General features: G+C 50.7%; 6 protein-coding genes across 6 annotated transcripts, besides 1 other annotated feature; 2 read left to right on the forward strand and 4 right to left on the reverse strand.

Annotated features, from left to right (window-relative positions):
- Positions 1–22,668: part of a sequence feature (contig 1.64 1..203363(-1)) that runs on past the window's edge.
- Positions 235–1,965, reverse strand: ANIA_03911 (protein sndA). Its single transcript, XM_656423.2, has 2 exons — positions 1,279–1,965; positions 235–1,146 (listed from the first exon to the last, which is right to left on the reverse strand). Exons 1-2 carry the CDS (start codon positions 1,426–1,428, stop codon positions 736–738), a joined length of 561 nt encoding a protein of 186 aa, XP_661515.1. The 5' UTR covers positions 1,429–1,965; the 3' UTR covers positions 235–735.
- Positions 4,772–7,003, reverse strand: ANIA_03910 (putative sister chromatid separation protein (Src1); the record flags this gene model as incomplete). The annotated part of the gene is made up of 2 exons (XM_656422.1): positions 4,772–5,378; positions 5,508–7,003. The coding sequence occupies 2 exons, from the start codon at positions 7,001–7,003 to the stop codon at positions 4,772–4,774; spliced, it is 2,103 nt and encodes a 700-aa protein (XP_661514.1).
- ANIA_03909 (putative DNA damage repair protein Mus42) lies at positions 7,948–11,489 on the reverse strand (the record flags this gene model as incomplete). The annotated part of the gene is made up of 3 exons (XM_656421.1): positions 7,948–10,526; positions 10,585–11,370; positions 11,435–11,489. 3 exons carry the CDS (start codon positions 11,487–11,489, stop codon positions 7,948–7,950), a joined length of 3,420 nt encoding a protein of 1,139 aa, XP_661513.1.
- On the forward strand, positions 11,820–13,805 carry ANIA_10489 (uncharacterized protein). Its single transcript, XM_050611379.1, has 4 exons — positions 11,820–12,119; positions 12,170–12,601; positions 12,657–13,365; positions 13,429–13,805. The coding sequence occupies exons 1-4, from the start codon at positions 12,027–12,029 to the stop codon at positions 13,632–13,634; spliced, it is 1,440 nt and encodes a 479-aa protein (XP_050467413.1). The 5' UTR covers positions 11,820–12,026; the 3' UTR covers positions 13,635–13,805.
- ANIA_10485 (serine/threonine-protein kinase) lies at positions 14,908–17,256 on the forward strand (the record flags this gene model as incomplete). Its single annotated transcript, XM_656420.2, has 4 exons — positions 14,908–16,044; positions 16,098–16,160; positions 16,224–16,848; positions 17,225–17,256. 4 exons carry the CDS (start codon positions 14,908–14,910, stop codon positions 17,254–17,256), a joined length of 1,857 nt encoding a protein of 618 aa, XP_661512.2.
- Positions 17,947–21,432, reverse strand: ANIA_03907 (histone acetyltransferase; the record flags this gene model as incomplete). Its single annotated transcript, XM_656419.1, has 2 exons — positions 17,947–18,241; positions 18,449–21,432. 2 exons carry the CDS (start codon positions 21,430–21,432, stop codon positions 17,947–17,949), a joined length of 3,279 nt encoding a protein of 1,092 aa, XP_661511.1.

A 22,668-nucleotide genomic window follows, 5' to 3' on the forward strand; every position in this document is an offset into this window, starting at 1 on the left:
AATAGCTCAATTGTAACAATCCCATGTATTGACGTAAAGGAGAACCACTTAGAGAGAACCAATATGGAAATGCCTCGAACGAGGAACAGTATCTGTTTTTTCACTGGCTCAGTCTCACTGGCTCAGTCTTAACTGAGAGACGCCAATTGCTGGTAGCTCGCGAGGTACATATTCGTACACTGGTACCTATATCTACGGATATAGATACAGTAATTTGCCTGCAGAACTCCTGGTTGGGGAACCGAAACCTGAACTATGTACAGGACAAGACAAAGATAGCAACGTAGCATGATGGCTGAGAACAAAGAGGATTGCAGAAGGTCATGCAATGCAAAAGGAATCTAGAAGAGCTCGAGGATTATGGTATGAGGGCAGTTCCTTCTCTTTTGATCCTTTGTACTCGTTCTTTAAGCGGTATGCTCATTACTTTTTGCGCGGCGTTCGTATCGTATTTCGGTTCGTTGACGCCGAACATATGGAGATAACATTAGTCGACACTTGCAAAACCGAAAAGCTGTGCTAGGAGGGCAGTTGAGCAGCTGTGCCAGCCCTCAATTCACGAAGCAATCGATGCCTCCATACCAGGAAGCTGTTTACCTCGCCAGCTGAGAGTCCATATAACGTCCGAAGACGTCCCAACAGCCAGGAGCTTGAGGATGGTTGCGTCGCCAAAGATGGGATCTCTCCGTGTTTCACGATCCCAGCGTCGCGGATGTTGATTTTAGTTCGGGAATATCATCGATATGCAGGTCCGGGAGCTCTGCGCCCAGGGGTCAGACCATTTTCGCCGTCCATGAGGTCCGATCCACGGGAAGTTCGAGGGTCGAACGGCGGGAAGACAGGCACAATTTGGGATAGATAAGAGAGGATCTCCTCGTCTGATGTCCCGCGCCGAATAACTTTGACAATCTTGCTGAGATCCCCTTCTTGGCAACTTCGAATCGAAGTGAGGAGGTAATTGACGTATGACCGGTAGTATTCCAACTCCCTCCGAGTGGCCTGGAGCTCCATCTGGGTCCTTCTAAGATTCTCCTCAGTTTCTTTGGCTGCAATCTTTCGACGCCTGTCTGCCAACTCATCAATTATGCACTCCCGGTTGTGGAGCGCACATTCAGTGCAAGGACCACCAGAATCATCGACGGTGCACTACAAACAAAGCATATAACGTGTCAGTAGCTTCTCTTGAGACTGCTGAAGGGCAGACAACATAACACTCAGGAACTGGAGAGTAATGAGGGAGGATTATCTCATCCTTAGCCCAGAGGAAAGCTTAAATACCTTTGTCCGCCGCAGCTTGCATTCCCCGCATGCGGTCGAGGCTCGCTTCGTCCGAGTCTCTTCCGGCGAGCGACTTGTCGGCCGAGCTTCAGTATCCGGGCCCTTCGGGGCAAGGGGACGAAGATTATTCCTCATTGAATGATCGACCATAGCCGAAGGCACTAAACACAAGGAAGCAGAAGCTGGAATGAATCAATAAAAAAAAGAAAGGAGAACGAGCACCAAGAGACGAGGAGAATTGGAGCAGGATCACGAATCTAGAGTTATATCCCAGATAGCATAGTCGCCGGGACACTGTACATCTAGCTCGAGATGACCAAAATCAACATTCTCAGCCCAGAGGATGTGATGTAGGGATAAACTGAAGGACAGACGGTTCGAGACACTACTGCGCGTGACCACCACACAGTTGATTATATGATAGAGGAATAATAATGAAAGAAGAAGTGGAGGGGCAAGACCGCAGGAGTGAGTGGGTAAGAGGGACGGCAGCAGCCAGCTTTCCGCTTCAATGAGAATAGCCGGAACAAGCTTGCGAGTCGCGACGACCCTGAGTACGGTTATCGACAGGGGGTAACTATCCAGGAGGAACCAAGTCCAGAGCGTTCAGAGGAATGTTAGGAGAAGAAGAAAATATATCTTTAGGCGTCAAAATTGGATGAGTTAGTAAACCGAGTTCACGGACCATTCAATGAAAGAGGCCCAGGCACAGTTAAGCGCGGAGCAAAGAGGAGCCGTGGGCGTGAAGAGAAGCTAGCATGAGGGTAGGCTTCTGACTGATAGACGTGGCGACCGCAGCCGGACTTCTGAGTGGGTGTCGGGCCTGTCGGCATCCATAGTTTTTTTTTTTTTTTTTAAAAAAACCTCAACCCTCCGCTGGTTGGGTTTAAGCAGCACGTCAAGCAACTGCTGATATGCCATTCTAGATTATAGCGACGCTGCGACTTACAGTCGTCTAGTCCCTCTAGAGCAAACAGACGTCTCCGCGAGTCCAGGGCCGTGTACGGCCAAGATGTCCGACTCTCGATCGGATACGCCCGTTGCGAAGCGTGTCAGTAGATGACGGCCACGCATACCACCTCTCACTAATAAGGGTGAATCGTGACTCTTGACTCGCGAGATCTCCAGTAATCATCAGTACCCTCACATGTCTTCCGGCTTGTAACCATGTCACCTTGCAGGGATCCGGTTGTTCCTAGCTTTGTATCATCTAGACGATGCGTCTGGGCCTCTAAGGTTCTGCGTTGGGCAGTTCGTCCATGATCCGTAGAGCCAGGGAATTCCTTTTCTCTGGGCTCCCCTGGGCAGCTGTTCAGACATGATTCCTTTTCCTTCGTGAATCGTGATCTGGCTCGCGATTATCATCGGCTAGTGGACATTGGGCGGCCCTTGCACGCTAACGTTCGTACTCTGCACGAATTCGATGCGATGTTCGCTACGGAAAATTCAACCGGGCGAATTGCAGATTGTGACTCGTTCGCACTGTGGCGGGGATGGAACGGCAATGCCGCCTGGTCATGGCCGAGGGCCATCCCCTAGTCATCTATTCCTCAGAAAACATAATAAGATCGAAAAGGTGAAAGTAGCATGTATGTGCAAGCAGCGCTGCTCGAGTCTGACAACAGTTTGGCATCGAAGGATGTTGCCCGAGGATGCACTGCATTCTTCACTCGTTATACCTGAAAGTGGAACGCGACGCTGCCGGACTCCCCAAAACAGGGCCGCCTCTGACGGTCTCACTCGACCTTGGAGCTTTGGCTCAGTGGCTCCCACTGCCTCCCAGCATCTCGTGGTTCTGAGGGGCTGTAGTGGAGTTAGAAACAGGCACTCGATTTCTTAGTGTCTCTCTCCCTGCTCGCCAAGACCAGATCACGTGAAGATCTTCTTCATACGAGACTGGGATGGCTTCAGGCGAGAGCACAAAGTACCAAGCTTATTGAATCATGCGGTATGGAGATTTAATGATATACAGACTATTAACTCTATAGTTGCAACGCAACAGACTAAACTCAACTAAAAGTACGACTGCTTCTGACCGGGCTCCCTTCAAGCTATCAGGTCAAAGTCCCTAAGCAGATCGACATAACCTGTCAAAGCTCTAGTGGATTTCCAAAGACAGGTTAAATAGGGGAACTCCGAATCGAATAATTAGGATCTTGATCGAGCAAGTCTGAGCACTGATTCGAGTGGGTTCTTGTATCATGTAATCACTGACAAACCCAGAAAGCGTGCAGGCCCATGCTAGTTAAACTTTGCCTATTGAGACCATCGAACCAAGATTTAGCGTAAATCCCAATACAACCTGTCTAATATCGTCCAATACGATTCAGCCAGCGGCAGCCAGTCCGCCAATGACGACTCTCGATCTCCGGTCATCGCTTACTTCAGAACCTTCAATGCGTCGAGTCTGTTTGGACAGCCATGCCTATGTAACTGTGTAACATGCTCGTGTCTTAAGGTATTCCAGGGCCTGCAGGCCCCGTTACACAGTAACACCCGACCTCCGCTTGGTATCTGTAATCGTCCTTCAAGGTGATCTCCGCTGGCTCGCGCCTGTATTGTAGAGGTAGTCAAACTTGAAAAACAGGTTTACAGACTCCACTGGCTCAGGGCTTCCCGTCGTGTCACCGCCCGGACAAATGATCCACCAATCAATTCCTTCAAGGTGATCTCCGCTGGCTCGCGCCTGTATTGTAGAGGTAGTCAAACTTGAAAAACAGGTTTACAGACTCCACTGGCTCAGGGCTTCCCGTCGTGTCACCGCCCGGACAAATGATCCAGCAATATTGATTGGTGGAGAGCTGCTACGCTCGCTGAAAAACTCGGAATTGCCAAGGGCGGTTACATAAACCAGTCGACGTTAGAAAAAAAGCTGTACTGCGTTTCCTACCAATAAACCTGATGAACAGTGTCCGGGCTACTTTAAATGGGCAGTGAGACCTGAATATACAAAGCACTACTCCGTAAGGCAGCACTGGCACTGAGGTTAGGCGATTCGATGAACATGGCAATAGAGAAGCGGGACGGATGCAACTGCTCGATGCACGCACGACTCGAGCTGCAGGAGCTGAGCACTTGGGGGGAATTAGTAGTGAAACTAATGCGGATGGAGGTCACCAATGACTGTAGCGGCTGACAGCTTCTCATATTCCTGAAAAGGAGGAATGCGGTTGGTGTCAATAGTGGACTACTACAGAGTATTATGCACGGAGACATGCAACTGTCCATTGGGGGATTCTAGACTTCAATATACGGATTTATTTCCTTTCAATGGTATGGGGATATTGGATAACACTATGCGGTGCGACAAGAGACGGCCGCAAAATCCAATGTAGATAGCCATTGAGTAAATAAACATGGAAGAGAATAATAGATACAGTCTGAATTCCAAGCCTACCAATTCAGTCCACGAAACCAAAAGATATTGACGAGGGATCAACCAAAGCGAGACCGTCATGAAAACATCAGCCGTAAGAGTGCCAACAGTAAATGATCAGTATATCGGCCTCCCCTCATCCCATTTGCGCACAGCTTGTTGCTGGCTGTCACAGGGTATCGCATCCAGAGCACCAGGGGAACGGGTTTCTGGAGTTGCCAAGGGGGAGAACTGCGCCTTATCCGTGCTTCCCTCAATTTGTCTTCCGACACTGCCAATGCCTCCAACCCATTCCCAAACGCGGGCAACGTCTCCACCACGGCCTTCGCGGACCGCTGCCCGGATGTTAGCGTTCCCCTCAACGACATTACGAACACGCTTCCAGATCTCCTCGCGCCGGTTGCCTCGCAATTCCGATCGGAGCACATCATCGCGGAGTTGTCCAATTGAGATGTAGGGTTCATGGGCATGACCTCGTGCATGCAAAGCCGCCTGCGCCGCTAGGCGGTCTAGAGTCGTTGCAACCAACTCAGGGACGCGAGCGAGGTCGGAGCGGCGTGCACGCACCCGAGCGCGCGCATATGTCGCGGCAGCGATGCATATTATTAAAAGTGAAAGAGGTAGTCGATACGCGAGGAGAGAGAGCCTGACGTAGCGGCGGATGGCGCAGGAGAGGGGGAGGCGGGCGACGGATGTAGATGTGAGGGTAAGGACAGACGATGATCTGTGATGGTGTTGTCGAGTCTGTTAGTTCCAGTATATACGTCAGAAATCTGATCCATCGGATGCTGCCATCTACCTAGACAGTAGGAGCGCAAGGATTCCATCAATACATGAGTCATGGACAACTTACTGGTCTGTTTTGGCCACAACTTCCTCTTTCGCAATAATATCGCCCAGCGCCCCTTTCCACAAATCATCGAATTCCGCATCCGTCATTCCTTTTCTGCGTTTCTTTGCAACTTCCTTCTTAAGATCCCCCTCGGTTATATCCGGCCCCGCGGTCTCCTTGCTGCTTTCAGAAAGCTGTCCACACTCCCATTTTGCCCTCCGATCGCGAAGTTCCTCTACAGCCTTGTCGGCAACAGCCTTCACACGGCGTGCCTTCTCGCTGTCGGGTTCGCATGTGGGTGCAAGAGGAACAAGACCCCCAAGCGACAGCGGGTGAGGAGTGAGAATAAAGTCATGCTCGCATCGAGCCTCAAAATTATGGTAACAAAACGCATGGGGTGGGCATGGTTCGCATTGAGGTTCGAGGACATTGGCCCACTCAGGAACCTTAGTCTCAGCAAGTGACCATGTCGGTTTTCCGATGCCACAGAATCCAATCTCAATCTTTTCCTTGCGCCACCAAGCACCAAAGCTTGTAAAAAGCGTAAGGATGATTAGCCAAGGAACGGCCCGACCTACTGGTCCCGGCTTCTGCAGGCGTTTGCGATGTACGGGAGGGTACATCAGATCCGCCTGCTCCCGTTCCAACGCCAATTGCTCCTCAGGAGTAAACTCTTCACCAATATCGCTGTCCGTTTCATGCGGTTCATAAGCCGCAAGCGACTGGCCTGTTTCATCCAAATCTTCATGCTTGATATATGCCGGAGTTTCGGATTTGCGAAGTCTCGCTTCCTTAGCTGGTGTTCTTATAGGGGACTTCACCATAGAGTGACGTGCGCTACTGTTTCTTTTCTTTTCTGGGCTTATTCCGCCGAGTTTTCTCTGATCCCAGGAAGCCGGAGACCCGCTCTGGAAGGGATTGTCGTCCGTAAAAACACTTTCGCTCTTAGGCTCTGCCTTGAATTCCATGTCCCGAGACTCTACCTGCGTGGGGGTCAGATCTCTTCGATGTCTATTCGAGGTGGATGGACGAGGCGTGACTGTATTAGAAGGCACAGGAGTCGTAAGATGCTCATCAGTAGGTTCTGCTTCTGTCTTTTGCGACCGCCGTGATCTGGTAGTCCTTCTGGACGACGGAGTGGCGGTAACACTAGCCTCCTCTGTATCAACAGTTGATGCGCGTGCGCTGGCTTTAGACCGACCTCTTCGCCCAGCAGTAGACACCGACGATGGCGTTGGTGCGATGCGATCCCGCTCGAATTCTTGTTCACTAATGACTGACGACTCGCGACTTGGCATGTTTGTGATTCCTTCGCTCGTCCTTCTCACTCTCTCGCGCTCCCGGAGGAGTTTTCTCGCCTGAGGAAGAACCTCATCTTCCAGAATGCGGATAAGCTGGGCCTTTTTGGCCGATGCGGGATACGGTACGTCGTGACTGACGAGGATAGAGCGAAGACGTGGCACAGTCAGAGAATTCAGGTCGAAGTCCGGAGACAAATAATCGAGGTCGTCGGACATTGTCGAGGACACGATGACCTCAGTAAGAGGCCAAACGCTTGAACAACCGATCGGGAGCCCGCTCTGGATGGAACACGATAGACAAATGTGCAAAAACAGAGTTAAATGCAATGATTTTCGCCAAATTAGGGGGAAGAGAAGCACTCAAGATGGAGTGACCGCCGTTATTCGCGAATCATGAAAGTTGCGCGACCGTATCCACGGCAACAGGAAGAGCGGGGCTTTTAAGCCAAGTGGCAGCTACAATTCTCCCACTAGAGCAATAACTTGACCAAGAGCCAGAAAGCACAGCTAGTATTGAAATCCAAGTGAAATCTGAGGATATATTTGAGTGAAGCAGGTGATGAAATAGTAGAAATGGTTGATAGTGAAGAACAACAAACAGGCGTGCGTGCACGTGACTGACGTATTGCTGTAACCTTTGCAGGGACAACTAAATGAAGCATTGGACCATGCCCTTGGTATCAAGCTATTATCTCTAATGGAGAATATTCACTTTACTAACTCCTAGATGACGTTGTCATCTCGTTGATTGCCTCTTTTTGTGTAGAATCAACTGTTCATCATTGTGATCCGCCGCCCTCCATAACAATATGATACCCGCCTCACAAATGATGCTCCAACCTAGTTATGACGTAAAGACGAAGTCTACTGAAAGCGACTGGGGGAGAATATCACCTTGACCGAGAACTCATCAGCAGTCATACTTCTAATAACAAAAGGCATAAGGGAAGGTTGAATTAGATAGCTCATAGAACGCTCATGAGGTATAACACAGATCGACAGATTTCATTCCAATATACAATGATACCCTACAACTAGAACGGGGTATATTAACAACAAATATGAAGGTCACCAGCTTTCAATCAAGAGTCATATCATCGTCAATAATACTATGTACAACCAGTCAGCTCAAAGCTTAGCAAGAACGCAGAGCCGGAAAGTCAATCAAGAAAATCCACAGCAGGCATGCCCCTTTCCTCTAATCCCTCCAGAACACCATCCTTAAGACACTTCAATGCCTCATCCCAGGATATCGCACACTGAGTTCCTGGCACACCTTCCTGAGATTCCTTACCAGTACCCACAGTCGAACTGGCACCTATTGACGCCCTATCGTTGGCACCTCCATTTGCTCTGTCATCCTCGACCAACCAGACAAGCCATTTCACCAGAGAGACCGCCTTCTCGACATCCCGTTCTTCAGCAACAACGCGCTTCAAGTAAATCGCAAGAGCGGTAACATCTTCGCGGAACGGCCCTTCTTGAGCAAATGTGGCGTGCCAAGCTGTTGCTTCGTCACGTAGGTCGGAGGGGTTAGAGAGGCGCTTGGAGGTGAATGTAGGTCTCGGCGGGAGGTTTGGAAGGTTGATGTGTTTTTCTTGATGTTGAGAATGGCCTCGGTCTGCTGGAACCGTTCTGGGTGCGGTTGTGGATGCGGTTCGTTGGTGAAGTAATCGGGAGCGCTTCTGCTTTTGCTCTTCGAGGACTTCGCAGCGTATATCTTCTGGAAGGGCAGCAAGGAAGTCGGCGGAAATTTCGGGGTCTGAAGTAAGTTCATGGTCTTGGAATGGCGAGAGGCGGCAGGGACGGGTATCTGACTTGGGAAATGCGAATTTTGCTTGAGTTAGAGTTGAGGGTTGGGATGGTTTGAGAGGAGGGCGGCCACGGCGTTTCTTCGGTGGGGTTGTTGGTTTGCGTAGTTTGAGAGTCGATCCAGAGGGTCTGGGTTGCGGTGATGACTCTGTTTGTGGCTTTGTCGAGCCGGTGTTATTGACAGACGGCTGGTTGTAATAGCCTAGTACCTCGGCGAGGACATCTTCTGGCAGCTCCGCTAGGGTTTCCGGATCTAATTGGGACTGCGGAGGCAGAGCCGGCGCGGGCTGCTGGCGAACGGCAGGGCCTGGACCCATTGGTGACCCAGCGCGAGACGTGGTTCGTGGTTTACCTTGCGCAACGAGCTTGGATCGGATGTCATCTGGGAGCTCAGCAACGACTGCAGGGTCCGGCTGGGAGGGCATAATGAACTGGGTTCCAGATGTATTGAGCAATTTCTGTGTGGTGTCGTTTAGTTGCGGACCATGCCGTATTGACTCCGATTCACCTTTGCGAGGGCTGTCCAGTAGGTCTGGATCATCAATAGGTTGTGCACGCTTAGGCGCTGTGGATGCCTTGAAAGCCAACTGTTGCTGACTGCCATCAGATTTCTCGGATGTCGACTTTAGCGGCTCGAGCTTGGTCATTTGAACGCCCAACCCCCTTAAATCACCAGGGGAGATAGCGAGGCTTCGAAGCATAGCAATGGCCTCTTTTCCAAGAACATCTGCTGCGTTCGTGGCTATCCCAAGAATGACGCTCTTGTTGAAAACATCGCATTTCCCATGACCCAGATGTTTGACGGCTTCCAACGGGGCATCGAGAGCCCTTCGCATGACCTTGAGTGTGAGCTGCTGGCCCTTCATTAGATTCTCGACGAGTCTTCGGTGTAGCTCCTCGCACAGGGACCGCATGAAATCTTCCGCTTGATCTTGAGTGACAAAACGAATGCCCCAGTTAACCTCAGCAGAGACTGACTTCCGTGTGACTTCGTTTCCAACTTCAGTCCGATCGATACCACGCGCGTAATCCGCGAGTTTTGCTCCCGTCTTAGGTCCCAAGCTGGACGAAAGCTTCTCACGTGAGAGGTCTCTGATGTCTTTGACGATTTTCACGCCAAGGTCTTCCAACTTTGCGCTAAGACTGTAGCCCACACCTGGAAGGTTCTGTACAGGAAGTTCTCCAATGAAATCGAGAACAGCATCAGGCTTCAGCTGGAACTGGCCGGCTGGTTTTGCTTTTCGTAGGGCAACTTTTGCCTGCAAGATGTTACCCCCTATTCCGACAGAAACTGCACAGCCTGTTTCTCTTTTTATGGCGGCCCGTAACTGTTCCGCTACCTCGTCAGCCTTAGCTTGTTCTCTGTAAATCGAGCCTTCAGATACGCCCTTGCCCTCCGACCCTCCTGCCTCAAGGCATATAGTTGTAATGTCCACAAGCGCTTCATCAATGCTAACGCTCTGAACCAAGCCATCAATGCCGAGAATTGCACGATAAAACTTCCGGCTCGCCTCCTCGTAGGCCGGAAAATCATAGGGCAAGACGCGCAAATCTGGGCATGCCTGTAGGGCACCTTTCATCCACATGCCATTCTTTACGCCAGATGCACGGGCAACGTAGTTGCAACTCGCGATCTCGGAGCCTGTGCCGGTTCCGTGTGCAATGGCAACAGGCTTCCCTTCAAGTTCTGGGTGCTTTAATGTGGAGACAGCGGCAAAGAAGCAGTCAAAATCAACATGCATGATGTATCTCCGGGCTCCAGGGACGAGCTTCTTTCGTCGTTGCGAGCGTGCTTTTTCTTGCGCCTTTGACTGAAGTTGTGCTTTCAATTCCGCCTTCCATGTCGAAAGGTGGTGTAGTCGAGATTCTTTGTAATACTGCTGTAGAAAGTCTGGGTTCACCACGCTGGAATTTCTCATTCGTGGGTCTGACAGAAGCTGAGCATTGTAATTCCTCCGAGGTCATTTCTGCCTTTGAAAGCGCACCTGGCTGTTGCGGGCTCAGCGTCGTGCCCATGTCGGTGCGTTGGTTTTCTGCAGGCTCACCGGGAGTGATGACTGGCTCCCCTAGGCGATCTCCCTGCCCATGAGGTGGAGGGGAGCTGGGTGAGGTAGCGGACTGAGCCGGTTGATCCAAGGAGGAGAAGCTGGGAAAGTCACCATAGTCTGATTGTGTCGCATCGTTCGACTGCTTACTCGCGGGCGTCTCAGGAGGATCAGGGGACCTGTCGTTTGTCGCCCGCTCGGATGGCCACTGTGATGTATACCGACTTGCTCGGCTTTCATCTTTATAATTGGTCCGGTGGCTGTTCGCTTGGCTGACAATCCGACCACCTTCAAAATTGAGAACTTTCTGTCCCTGACCCTCGTCCAAAACTCGATACAGATCCCAAGGAAGTAGGCGTCCAGCGTTGACACTATCCACAACCCAGGCCGGCTTGACAACGCGGTACCGCCGAAATTCCTCCCTCTTCTTGGGAGTGAGCGAGCTCGCGATTATATGGGTTGCGGAGGTCTTGCCATCGAGATACTGAAGAAAGCCCCCACCATGGCGCACGATGAGTTTGTGAAGGTCTTGCAGCGATGGTTGAGTGTAGCCGTTCACGCATGCTACAACAGAACGGAATATCTGAGGACAGTTATCGGCCGCGGCGGAGGATCGAATATCATTGTCGAGATTCTGAAGTTTGGTCTTCTTGCGGCGCATATAGTCGCTGAACCCACCAAACTTTGAGGCTTCATATTCTTCGCCTTCTTCATCGTCAAATGCGTCTAGTTGCGAGAGAGTATTAGCGAAGTCATCCCAAGACACAGGTGGCGTTGAGCGGACACTTACGGCTTTGAATTCGTTTGCGCACTGCGCTCGAAGTTGCGTCTAACCGAGAGCCCATGAGGGGCAAAGCAAGATCACCTCATGACCGGGGGAGCTGAACAGAGTAAGACGGCCAATATAGGTAACGGAGTAGCCTCGAGAAAGAGATAATAAGACATCTTTCTCGCGGATAGATTCGCCTGCACGATGGAGCTTCTGCCTAAAGATGCAGGAGACGCGACAACGGTACGAAATCATGTGATAATCTTAAGGGCAGTAATTGGCGGTACATCAAAGCGTTGTAGGTCCAAGCTTGCTTATAGGGTGGAAAGCTCCAGCGGTGAAAAAAAATAAAACTGGGGCAAAATTGGAGCCGCCGAAAAAGTTGCGATTCGATTTGTTTTCTCTCCTCTTCTCTCCTTCTTCTCTTAACTGTTCGAGCTTTTTCTTCAGAATATTTGTCGTGGTTGATTTCTTTCGTCCGGACCTGAAGGCGCTCCTTTTCTTCGAGATCTATCCCTCTCTTCTCGCGCTTTAGACGATCGTTCTTTCGATTCATACAGCGTTGCCCTAGCAATTGCGTTTCATACATTTCTCATAATCTTTAAGCGCCTTCATGATGTCTGGTGTCCAGCCCGTTGCTGTCTATGCTCTCCGGGTGCCCGCTGATGGTGCCCTGGTCCCTGCAGTTCCCGATGCTGCTGCCATGGTTTGTCAGTCTGTTATATGTATAGAGAAACATGCTAAATAGTGGAGCAGTTCCGAGTGAGCATGGCTGCCATTGACCCCGATGAGGCCCCCGAGTTTGATGATGACAGCAGCCGCCGTCCTCGAGCGACTCTGAGGATTATCCGCGCTCCCCCGGGATTGGATGAGGAAGACTCGGACGACGATTACGAAGACGAGGATGACTCCGAAGATGATTCCGAGGATGATGAGGAAGTCAACGGAGGTCCCAGCGATAAGGAGAAGGCCCGGAAACTAAAGGAGGCCGCCTACCTGAAGGAGTTGGAGGATGCTATGTCGGAAGACGACGAGTCCGACGAGGGTGAAGAGTTCGACCTGAAGGCCGCCATCTCAAAGCTCGTCAAGGGCAAGGCTCCAGCCACTGATGATGACGACGAGGATGCTGAATCTGATGAGGGTTTGGATCTTGATGAGATGGTTGTCTGCACTCTGGACCCCGAAAGGGTATGTTGCTTCTCACTTTCCTATGCGTACGCCCGTACTGACAGTATATTTGCAGAACTACCAGCAGCCCCTTGACATTACTGTCGCTGAAGGCGAGCGTGTCTTCTTCAAAGTCACTGGAACCCACACCATTTACCTCACTGGAAATTATGTCATGCCTATTGACGAGCCCCGTGATGACTACGATGAAGATGATGACGAGGACGAGGAGGATTATGATTTGTCTCCGGATGAGGATGAGCTCGATATGGACGAGCTCATGATGGGTGAGGACGACGAGAGTGATGACCTCGATGGCCTGGAGAACCCTAGGATCACGGAAATCGACACCGATGAAGAGGAAGCACCCAAGCTCGTCGACGCTAAGGGCAAGAAGAAGCGCGGTGCCGATGAGGCTGCTCTGGAAGCTAAGGATGACAAGGCGAAGTCCGCGGCCAACGGTGAGAGCAAGAAGCAACAGAAGAAGCTCAAGAAGAACAACGGCGAGGCTTCCGCTGTCGAGGCCAAGCCCGAGCAGAAGGAGACCAAGAAGGTTCAGTTCGCCAAGAACCTCGAGCAGGGACCTACGCCTTCCAAGGAGAGGAAGCCTGATGAGAAGAAGCCTGCTGATAAGGCAGAGAAGACGACTGGCACCCTTGGCGTCAAGGAGGTGAAGGGGGTAATCATTGATGACAAGAAGCTGGGTAAAGGCCCTGCCGCTGCTTCTGGCAATACCGTTGCCATGCGCTACATCGGCAAGCTCGAGAATGGCAAGGTTTTTGACTGTACGTTTCCTGGTTAATTGTTCTTTTGGATATTTGGATATGGCTAACATTGCCCCTTTACAGCCAACAAGAAGGGCAAGCCCTTCACCTTCAAACTCGGCAAGGGTGAGGTGATCAAGGGCTGGGATATCGGTGTTGCTGGCATGGCTGTCGGTGGCGAGCGTCGTATCACCATCCCCTCTCACCTTGCCTACGGCAAAAAGGGTGTTCCCGGCATCCCTGGTAACTCAAAGCTGATCTTCGATGTTAAGCTTCTGGAGATCAAATAGAGGGATTCCTTTACAACGTATGGACTCTGAACGAGCCGGGTGTAAGCGTACGTGTGGATGATATACCTCCGTCTTTTCAGTCTTTTGTCTTAGCTTCCACATTGCTTTTGTCTTGCCCAAAAGAACCATAGGTGTTATAGGTGTTATCGAATCATACTTCTTTCCCATTACAATTCTAGGTAATTCCTCGGCCTTTGGAAAGGAAGGTGGCCACTGCCACCGTCGCGCTTTCTTGTTTGCCGTAGTTCACTCAGTCTCATTGCCGTCCATTCAATCGTCCCATTATCTTTCTTCTCAACTCGTGTCCGTCTTCCCCAGGCGCTCGCAAATTCAGTCGTTTATCCTGCTGCTCCATTTATCATTAGCCTTCGCATGCGCCTCGACCTTTCGCGTTATCAAGTATCTTGCTAACATCTGCACAATGTCCGAGGACCAAGGTCAGCAAGGACAGCGCTTGTCCACGGCGCGAGGCTCAACTTGCCTCAAGCAGACCATGACAGAGCCAGCCTTGTCGGCAGGTTTAGGTACCGATGGTCCTGTCGGGGCCGCAAAGGACAACATACGAGTGCGCATCCAATCACGACGCCGCTCTCGCTTACTCTCTCGTTTAGGCCGTAAGATTCCCACTCAGGGTAGGTTCACGGTAGGCTGGTACTTTTGGTTCTTGCTAATATACACCTCCCTAGCTGTCGAACCAGTCAAGTCTCATGAGACCCATAGCCATTCTTCAGATGCCGAAGGAACCTCACACCAAGATGTCTCTGATCGTCGCAATCACCCATGCCATACGCCAAGACCATCAAGCCATAGTCAGGCCGACTCCTTTGAAAGCGTTGCACGAGGACAGCAAAAAGAGCAATCGCGAACAATGAGAGAGGATGCCGTGAGTCCAGTACTACTCGATGTGAAAAGGAGCCAGTCAACTCCAGTCGAGCTTGCGAAGCTCGTGTCCCTAAAGCTGTCGACGTCGTTTGGCAGTCGTACGGTGATTCGGCGTTCGCAGCCTGGTGTCCGACAGAGTGTACGAGCTGCGCAGCTTCAGCGAATGATGCTCGACCGTGGTAATCCCAAGAGAGAGAGAAGTTCTGGCTCATCGACCCCTAGTAGCAAAAGCTCGCCAGTTGACAGTGTCTCCACGGCCCCTACTTCTGTATCCCCTGGGAGTCTGGCACCCTCAGGGAGTACCAACAACGATCCAGCGTCAGGTTTCAAGCATATCGACTCACAAGCTGACTTGCCGGAACGCCCACTTAGTCCAGTGAGGGAGTCCCCGATGGTTTCACCGACGATCCAGACCACTGAGGCAACCGCAATCGTGAAAGTATTCCTAGAGACACATTTTCATACTCTCTTATCCGGGCTCGATGCACGAACACAGCGTCGATTGGAGCTAGATCAGTACATTGAGACCTTTCCTCTCAGCCCAGAAGAGGTGGTTCGTGTCAGGAAACACTGGGTCACTCAAGAGCGAGATTATCTTCGCCAATATCGAGTCCTGAAGAGTCGCCCGCAAGACAAAACCTCTCGCGCTGGAACTGCTTCTCTCGCAGGCTTCGAACCCCTCAAGATATTGGGAAGAGGAAGTTTCGGTGTCGTTCGGCTGGTGAGAGAGAAACGCACCGACGAGCAGACTCAGTCGGGTCGAGTTCCGCTTGCCCCCAAAACTAACCACCGTCAAGCAATGACGGGGGTGAAAAAGGATGTCTTTGCCATGAAAGTTATCAGGAAATCAGTGATGATTCGGAACTGCCAAGAGGCTCATCTGAGAGCTGAACGCGACTTTTTAGTCGCTTCTGCTAAATCCCGCTGGGTGGTTCCTTTGATCGCCAGCTTTCAGGACCAGAAACATCTCTATCTGGTCATGGACTATATGGTTGGTGGTGATTTCCTTGGCTTGCTGATTCGACATAACATACTACGTGAGAGCATTGCCCGGTGGTATGTCGCAGAGATGATTCTGTGTATTGAAGAAGCGCACCGGCTTCGCTGCATCCACCGTGACGTGAAACCTGACAACTTTCTTATCTCTGAATCTGGTCATCTGAAAATATCAGACTTTGGTCTGGCCTTCGACGGACACTGGGCGCACGACCAGTGGTACTTTACTTATCAACGTCACTCCTTACTCAAGCGGTTGGGCATCCAGATCGACGGTGACGCTGAAGACCAGAAACTGTCGCACGACGCAAACATACAGTCCCTTGGCACAACTCGTGAGGATGGAAGCATGGAAGATGACTGGATTCACCCTCCCACCAACGGCCTCCTGCACTGGCGTGACAAGAACCAAACCCGAACGATGGCAAGAAGTGTCGTCGGGACGAGTCAGTACATGGCTCCAGAAGTCATTCGCGGCCACCCTTATGACGGTCGATGCGATTGGTGGAGCCTCGGCGTCATACTATATGAGGTACTTACTTTTTCTCTGCCTTTCTGCTTGTCGCTCGTTTAACATCCGCATAGTGCTTGTATGGTTTCACTCCTTTCGCTTCCGAGGATCGTCATCAGACAAAACTCAAGATTCATGTGAGTGGTCTCCAATATAGCTTGTTCATTATGTCTGGGTTTTGCTAATATAGCATGAAAAAGCGTCACCTCCAGACATTGTACTTCCCAGTCCACCGACCCACGGACAAACTGGTATCAGCAGACGCGATTGATGTGATAAACTCCCTTCTTCAAGAGAAGGAGTTCCGCTTGTCTTCACCCAAATACAAACAAAACGACGCTATTAGTTCCAAGCCGGCAAAGTGTTCCTTCTATAAGCCGGACTCTTCGAATCCGAGTTATCAAGGTCATTACGTCTACCCCGATGATGCGACAGATATCAAATCTCACCGGTTTTTTCGTGGGATTAACTGGGAGCAGATTCATCGCACGTCTCCACCTTTTATTCCTATGGTCAGAGGGTGGGAAGACACACGGTATTTCGATGACGGCGAACATCCTAGCGACCGCGAAGACGACTCTTCTGACTCCGAGCTGGATGGAGTCCAGGATAAATGGCATCCGCTTGGCGGCAAGGGAGGGCTTCATAAGCCTGACAAGCCTTTGAAGGCAGATGTTAAACCCAGTTCGTATCCGAAAGGAAATGATGGCGCCAAAGACACTGCGATCGCTTCTCTGAAGCACAAGAAGAGACTAAAGGAGGCAAAACGGGCTCGAGACAAGATCCTAAGGGATAAGCGGCTTCGGAGAACTGTACTAGAAATGCGTAAGAGGGGCGCATTTCTCGGGTACACGTATCGGCGGCCAAAAGGCGTGACTCTGATAACTTCAGAGCGAGGCCGACAATTTCTCCCGAGGAGCAGGTTAACAGACCTATATGGCTGACGAGAGTCAGACGGTACGAGTTCTTAAGATAGTTTTATAGTTGGCTTTGTGTTTCTCTTGTTTGTTGTGTCACTGGCTTGGTGTATTATTGGCTTCGAAACCTTCCATCTCGATAACATTAAGAGTCACAACAGCACTGACATCTTTAAATTGAAGATGACCTCCACGTGATCAGACCACTAGACGGAGAACTTGTATTGTAGATAGACGTAATCTTACGAAATCGATTAATAATATCTACGTACATCACGAATCAGTTAGATGCCTGGTTGTTGTTGCAGCCACGTAACTTCAGAAGCGGTTGCATTAGAGCTATTAGAAATCACCATGAAACCAACACGGGATGCAAACAAATGACAACACCATCCTCTGCATGAGAATCTCGTATATCTGTCTGCTGTCAGACATATAGGTCTGTTAGCTGCGGCGTGAAATGAATTGGCGGTCTTGCCCTGAAGTTATCAGTCACTCCTTTCGACCGCGACTAACTGAACTGAAGAACTCATTTATTACAACACTGGTTAGCCATATAATACTTAAGCAGCCTCGCAGCATGAATTGCCGGTCTATAATCCATTCTGTCTAACAAGATGACGACCAACACGCTCTCTAAGCACAGCGGGGTATTGTAAGTAAACATGGGGTAAATAAAGAACATCAGATTTCGTTTCCCCTTAGATGGCCGGGGGGGCGCCTATAGCGAAGGCGGAGTCGCTGACACGGTCTTCGGGTTTCATCGTTCCGTTCAGAAGGGGACAGAGCCTGTTGTAGAACGCGAGATCCGAGATGTTAGCTTGGGAACCAAATATCTAGAATGTCTGTCGTATGGGCTCAAAGTGAAGAGGTTGGGACCATGTGGGAAGGTGCGCGGTTACAGCAACAAACGCCAAGCAAAACCAGATGACCTCTGGCCTCTTTGGTTGTCACGTTGCTGCGAATAAGGGGAAAACTAGCCAGGATGATGCGGGGATGAGGAAAGTTAAGGGAAGGTAGTGGAGGGGTTGACAAAGAACGACTGTGTGATATCAAAGGAATCGGGGTATCCATCGGCCGCTCCGGCAGAGCGGGAGCGGTTGTATACGCACTTTTTGTTCGTCTTGATGTGGCCAACCTGGCCGCAGTTGGCACATTTGCGCTGTGTGCCGCCTGCCTTGGAGGATCCTGGGGCGCCGTCGGCGGGGGAGTCTGCTGAGTTGCGGAGGACGCCCTTTTGCTTTTCGCGGGCGAAGCGGCGTTCTTTGTTGCGGTTTAGGCGACTTAATTCTTGTTCGAGGCTATACAATTGGTTAGTAATGGTGTCGATATTAGTAGTGGTGGTTCATGGGAGACGGAAGGGAAAGGAAAAGGGGTAAATAGTTCGCCATACAGCTTCTTGTTCCGGGCATCTACTTCAGGATCTCCCGTAGGTTTTAGGGATTCAAGTCTAATGTTGCTGTTATCAGTATACTCTTTGTTGGCGTGGAAGGGGCGGGATGACTTACTTTGTGGTAAGCGACTCAACCCGGTGTCGGTGCTGCAGGTAGTGTCGAATCACTCGCGGATCTGAAACCAGAGTCTCTTTCTGGCGGACTCCGTCCTTATCTTGAACCTGCCGAACAATACGAAGGACTTTGCCTTTATGAGCCGACATGCTCATTCGACTCATTTTACTGAATTGACTGGTCGTTTCATCATCCCGGCGGGCGGGAGCGGGTGTGGGAGCCTCCGAACGCGGAGTCGGCTTGTTAAAGTCATCTTCCTCTTCCTCGGACATGTTAACCTCGTCATCCGAATGTTCAATAGTGGACGATAAGCTTGCTTTCTGAGCGTCCCAAATTCGCCGAATAGACGTTTCATAAGACTTTTGTTGGCGTGCAACGTTATAGCTGTGGCCGCCCAGCTCCTTCAAACGTTGCGCGTCCAATTTGTCTTCAACACTCTCACCAATTGCTTTGAACCCTCCTTTCATTGATGTCTTGATGAAACTGAAACCTTCTCCACGTCCTGTAGGGTCTCCCTCGCCGTGCAGTTTCAGCATAGCTTTTCCTTGCGACGCCAGTAAGAAGTTTCGACTGGCCTTCCACGGCGCCATTTGTTGCTCAAAACTTTCCGACTCCTCATCGTTATCGTCGTCGCCTCCAGTCTCAGCATCATTGCCATATCCGGTATCATGCAGATGTTGTTGACCGACTTGCATCGCCTCAAGAAGACAGACGTCTTCCGGTTGCACCCATGATCGTATGACATCCTGCTCTGGTACGGGTTCAAGAGGCACCCAATATTTGGTGTCTTTATCATGTTGAAGGAAATCCTTGACCTTCTGGCGATTCTGCATGTCACTCGTGCCAGGAATGTGAGCAGTGACGTCGCTTATGGACAGCCGAAGGTCAGGGCTCTTCTTCAGTAGGCGGTAAACCAGCATCTTCATCCGGTTCTTTGCAACCGTCGTAACCTTCCGAGAGTGCGGACCCGGGATATCGACAGAAGGAAACTGTTGCCCAGCCACAAATATGTTATCAATGTTTCGAATGTAGTAGTCACTACCACCTGAACCTGTACTATTGCGAATGACAAGGAAATCAGTGGATTTTGGTTGGTGGGAGAACAAAGGCGCGCGATACATGGCGTTAGAGATGGCGGGTGTCACTTCCCCAGGATCAACGTGGCCGAAGATGGAAAACGGGCTCTTGTCCTGAGGCAGAAGAACTGCGGTTTCCCCAATCTCGGCCTTAGGCCGGGTAGGGTCTTCCGCGTTCTTCTTCCTATAATAATTGATGATACGGTTGGCCATACCGAAATTTGAGAGGGTGAGTGGTGACTCCTCCGAATATTCAACCAATAGAACATGGGAGTTGTCTGCCATCGAAAGCGATTTGGTCGAGTCGTAGAGCTGGCGAATATCCTTGCCCTTCTGGTGCTTGCGTTTAATATAAGCAGGATTCTTGAACCAACAGCTCTGTCCAGGTCTAAATGATAATGCTGGACGGTGGAAAGATCTTGCTTCGGCCTTAGCTAGCTCCGTCTTGTAGTAAGGCCACTGCAAACGTAATGCGGGCATACTGTGCTCTAGAGTGACATTACCCAGAGTGCTGCGAACCTTGTTCTGATGGTTTTGTTTAAGCATGTCGTAGGCCTGGTCGTTTGAAATGTTATAGCGCGCTGTGAGACGCCGAGTAACGTTGGCATCCATCTCATCTCTGCTGCGGACGCCTGATGCTCTGGGTTTCGATGCAGCAGTATCAGGACCTCGCTCATCAAGCAGCATGTATGGGTCGTTCAAGTCCAAAGTGACCTTCTGCGCAACCTTGGAGCTTGCTTGCTCCGGATCGTCGAGGAGAGGCAAATCAATATGGGATAATGAAACTATTTCCATGGGATCTCGGCCGAGTTTGCGCTTCTTGGCTGGCCTTGTTGTCTCAAAAAGCCAGTCATCCTCGGCGCTCTCTACAATTGCAGGTTCGTCGATATCCATAGTGGGGATGTCATCCCGAACATCCCAGTCCGCGCAGACCACGCGAAGATCATCCGCGGTGATGCCTCCAGGAAGTGGTTCGTCAGATTCGTAATCAAGATCAAACTCGTCTCGAGCCTCTTCTTCCTCTTCTTCCTGCGATGTCTCGGCAACTGGGACAATGCCATGGTGCTCGGCTTCCAACGAGCGCTTGAACGTTTGACCGCCAGACCTGAAAACTTTCTCCTGATCCTGTGCTAATTCGATATTCACTTTTCCTGGCAGAACCGGCTTTGGCGGCTTCAGTGGCGTTTTGCCTACGAAATAGGCCTTCTTGTGTGGAATCAATTCAAGAAAACGAGGCAGGGTATTGCGCTCGAACATGGGAAATAAAGATTGGAGCAGTTCTTCGACATTCTCAGGCGGCGCCGGAGGATTGTCTGGACCAACGTTGGACATGGCAAACAAAGCTTGCTGTAACTTCCAGGCACGTAGAGAAGCAGGATCCATATCATCAGCAACAGGACTTAACGGTTCATCATCCTGCAGTAATTCCTGATCCTCGTCCATCTGAATCGCCTGTGGTCGCTGAACTGCCGTCGGGCGTTCTTCCTCCTCAAAGAATAAATCCCGGGTCTCGTCGGCTAAGTCAGGGCGCGGTGATGAAGGTGCCTCCCCAAACAAGTCATCCAGCTCGTCGGGCGCAGCCTGCTCATCTTTTCCAGGCGCTTCAAATAAGTCATCCCCGCCACCTCCGAAAAGGGCATCATCCGATGTTTCCGGAGCTTCAAGGCCATTTTCCGCCACTGCTCGTGCGTTGTGTTGGGTGATTTCTTCTTCCTCCGGAAGCTCGTCGTCATCAAAATCCTCGTAATCAACCGCATCATCCGCTTTCTCACCGGGTTCAAGTTCTCGGGATAGAAAGTCGAAGGACATGCCGCCATCCGTCATGGGCCCGTTCATCTGTCGCATGACATTGTCGAAGTCGGCATCTTCGACCTCGGGCCCTGGAGAGGTAGCTGTCGCGTGCGGCATGGTTGAAGACTGAGCGAGAAGACGAAACGTTCAAAGAAATAGCGTACGCCTGGGTAGACGCAAAAAGGGGAATTTTATTGTAGTTGACGCGACGGATAGAGAAGATGCGAGCATGGAGTTTAGGAGCGGCGCAGGCTCGAGAGACAGGACGTTAAGTGAAGCAGAGGCAATATCATTGCCGGGAAAATAAAGACAGAATAGCAGCGCTTCTAATGGAGGAAGAATCGATATGTAAGGTGAAGGAAAGAAATGAAGGCTTGTCCTGAGCAGGAATCTGCAGGTGAGGCTCAACCTTGGGATGAAGCGGAGAAAGAGCACGTGAAGATAATAAATGAGCTAGACCAAATCAGGTAATTAGCTTGATCTACTTAACGTGGTTGGTAAGCGAGCTGCGCATGTAAGCGAGCTGCGCACCCAACCACTTTTTTACATGCTGACGCGGTCATCTATCTTCCAACAGCCACCATGCCCCGAGTTCGCGTTAGTTCAAGCCAAAATTGCCATGAGAAGGAAGGTCGGCTCCTACTGGCTGTACAGGCTATTAAAAAAAAGGAGATTACATCAATACGCGAGGCAGCACGTCGCTTCAATGTGCCTGAATCTACACTACGTACGCGACTACGCGGGACTACAAATCGCGCCGAATCTCGCGCAAATGGCCATAAATTGACTGAGATTGAAGAGGAAGTGCTTAAGCAGTGGATTCTCTCTTTAGATCTACGCGGAGCAGCTCCTACAAAAGCTCATGTACGAGAAATGGCTAATATTCTGCTTGCAAAGCGTGGTTCCACCCCAATCCAGACTGTCGGCCAGAAATGGGTATATAATTATACTCAACGCCACCCGGAGCTTGAGTCTCGCTTGTCAAGGCAATACGACTGCCAGCGAGCAAAGCAAGAGAACCCAAAGGTTATTCAAGCATGGTTTAACACCGTACGAGCCACAATCGAACAATACGGGATCCTACCGGACGATATCTACAACTTTGATGAGACTGGCTTTGCAATGGGCCTTTGTGCACATCAGAAAGTGATTACCAAGTCAGAATCATGTGGCCGAAGACCAGTTCTACAGCCAGGAAACCGTGAATGGGTTACTGCAATTGAGTCAATCAGTGCTTCTGGATGGGCACTTCCACCAACACTTATCTTTAAGGGCAAGCAGTATAACCAAGCATGGTTTACAGGCCTTCCGCCCGACTGGCGATTTGAAATTAGTACAAATGGAGGACAACTA

Source organism: Aspergillus nidulans, chromosome II (assembly GCF_000011425.1).
Source record: "Aspergillus nidulans FGSC A4 chromosome II".
Classification (NCBI taxonomy): domain Eukaryota; kingdom Fungi; phylum Ascomycota; class Eurotiomycetes; order Eurotiales; family Aspergillaceae; genus Aspergillus; species Aspergillus nidulans.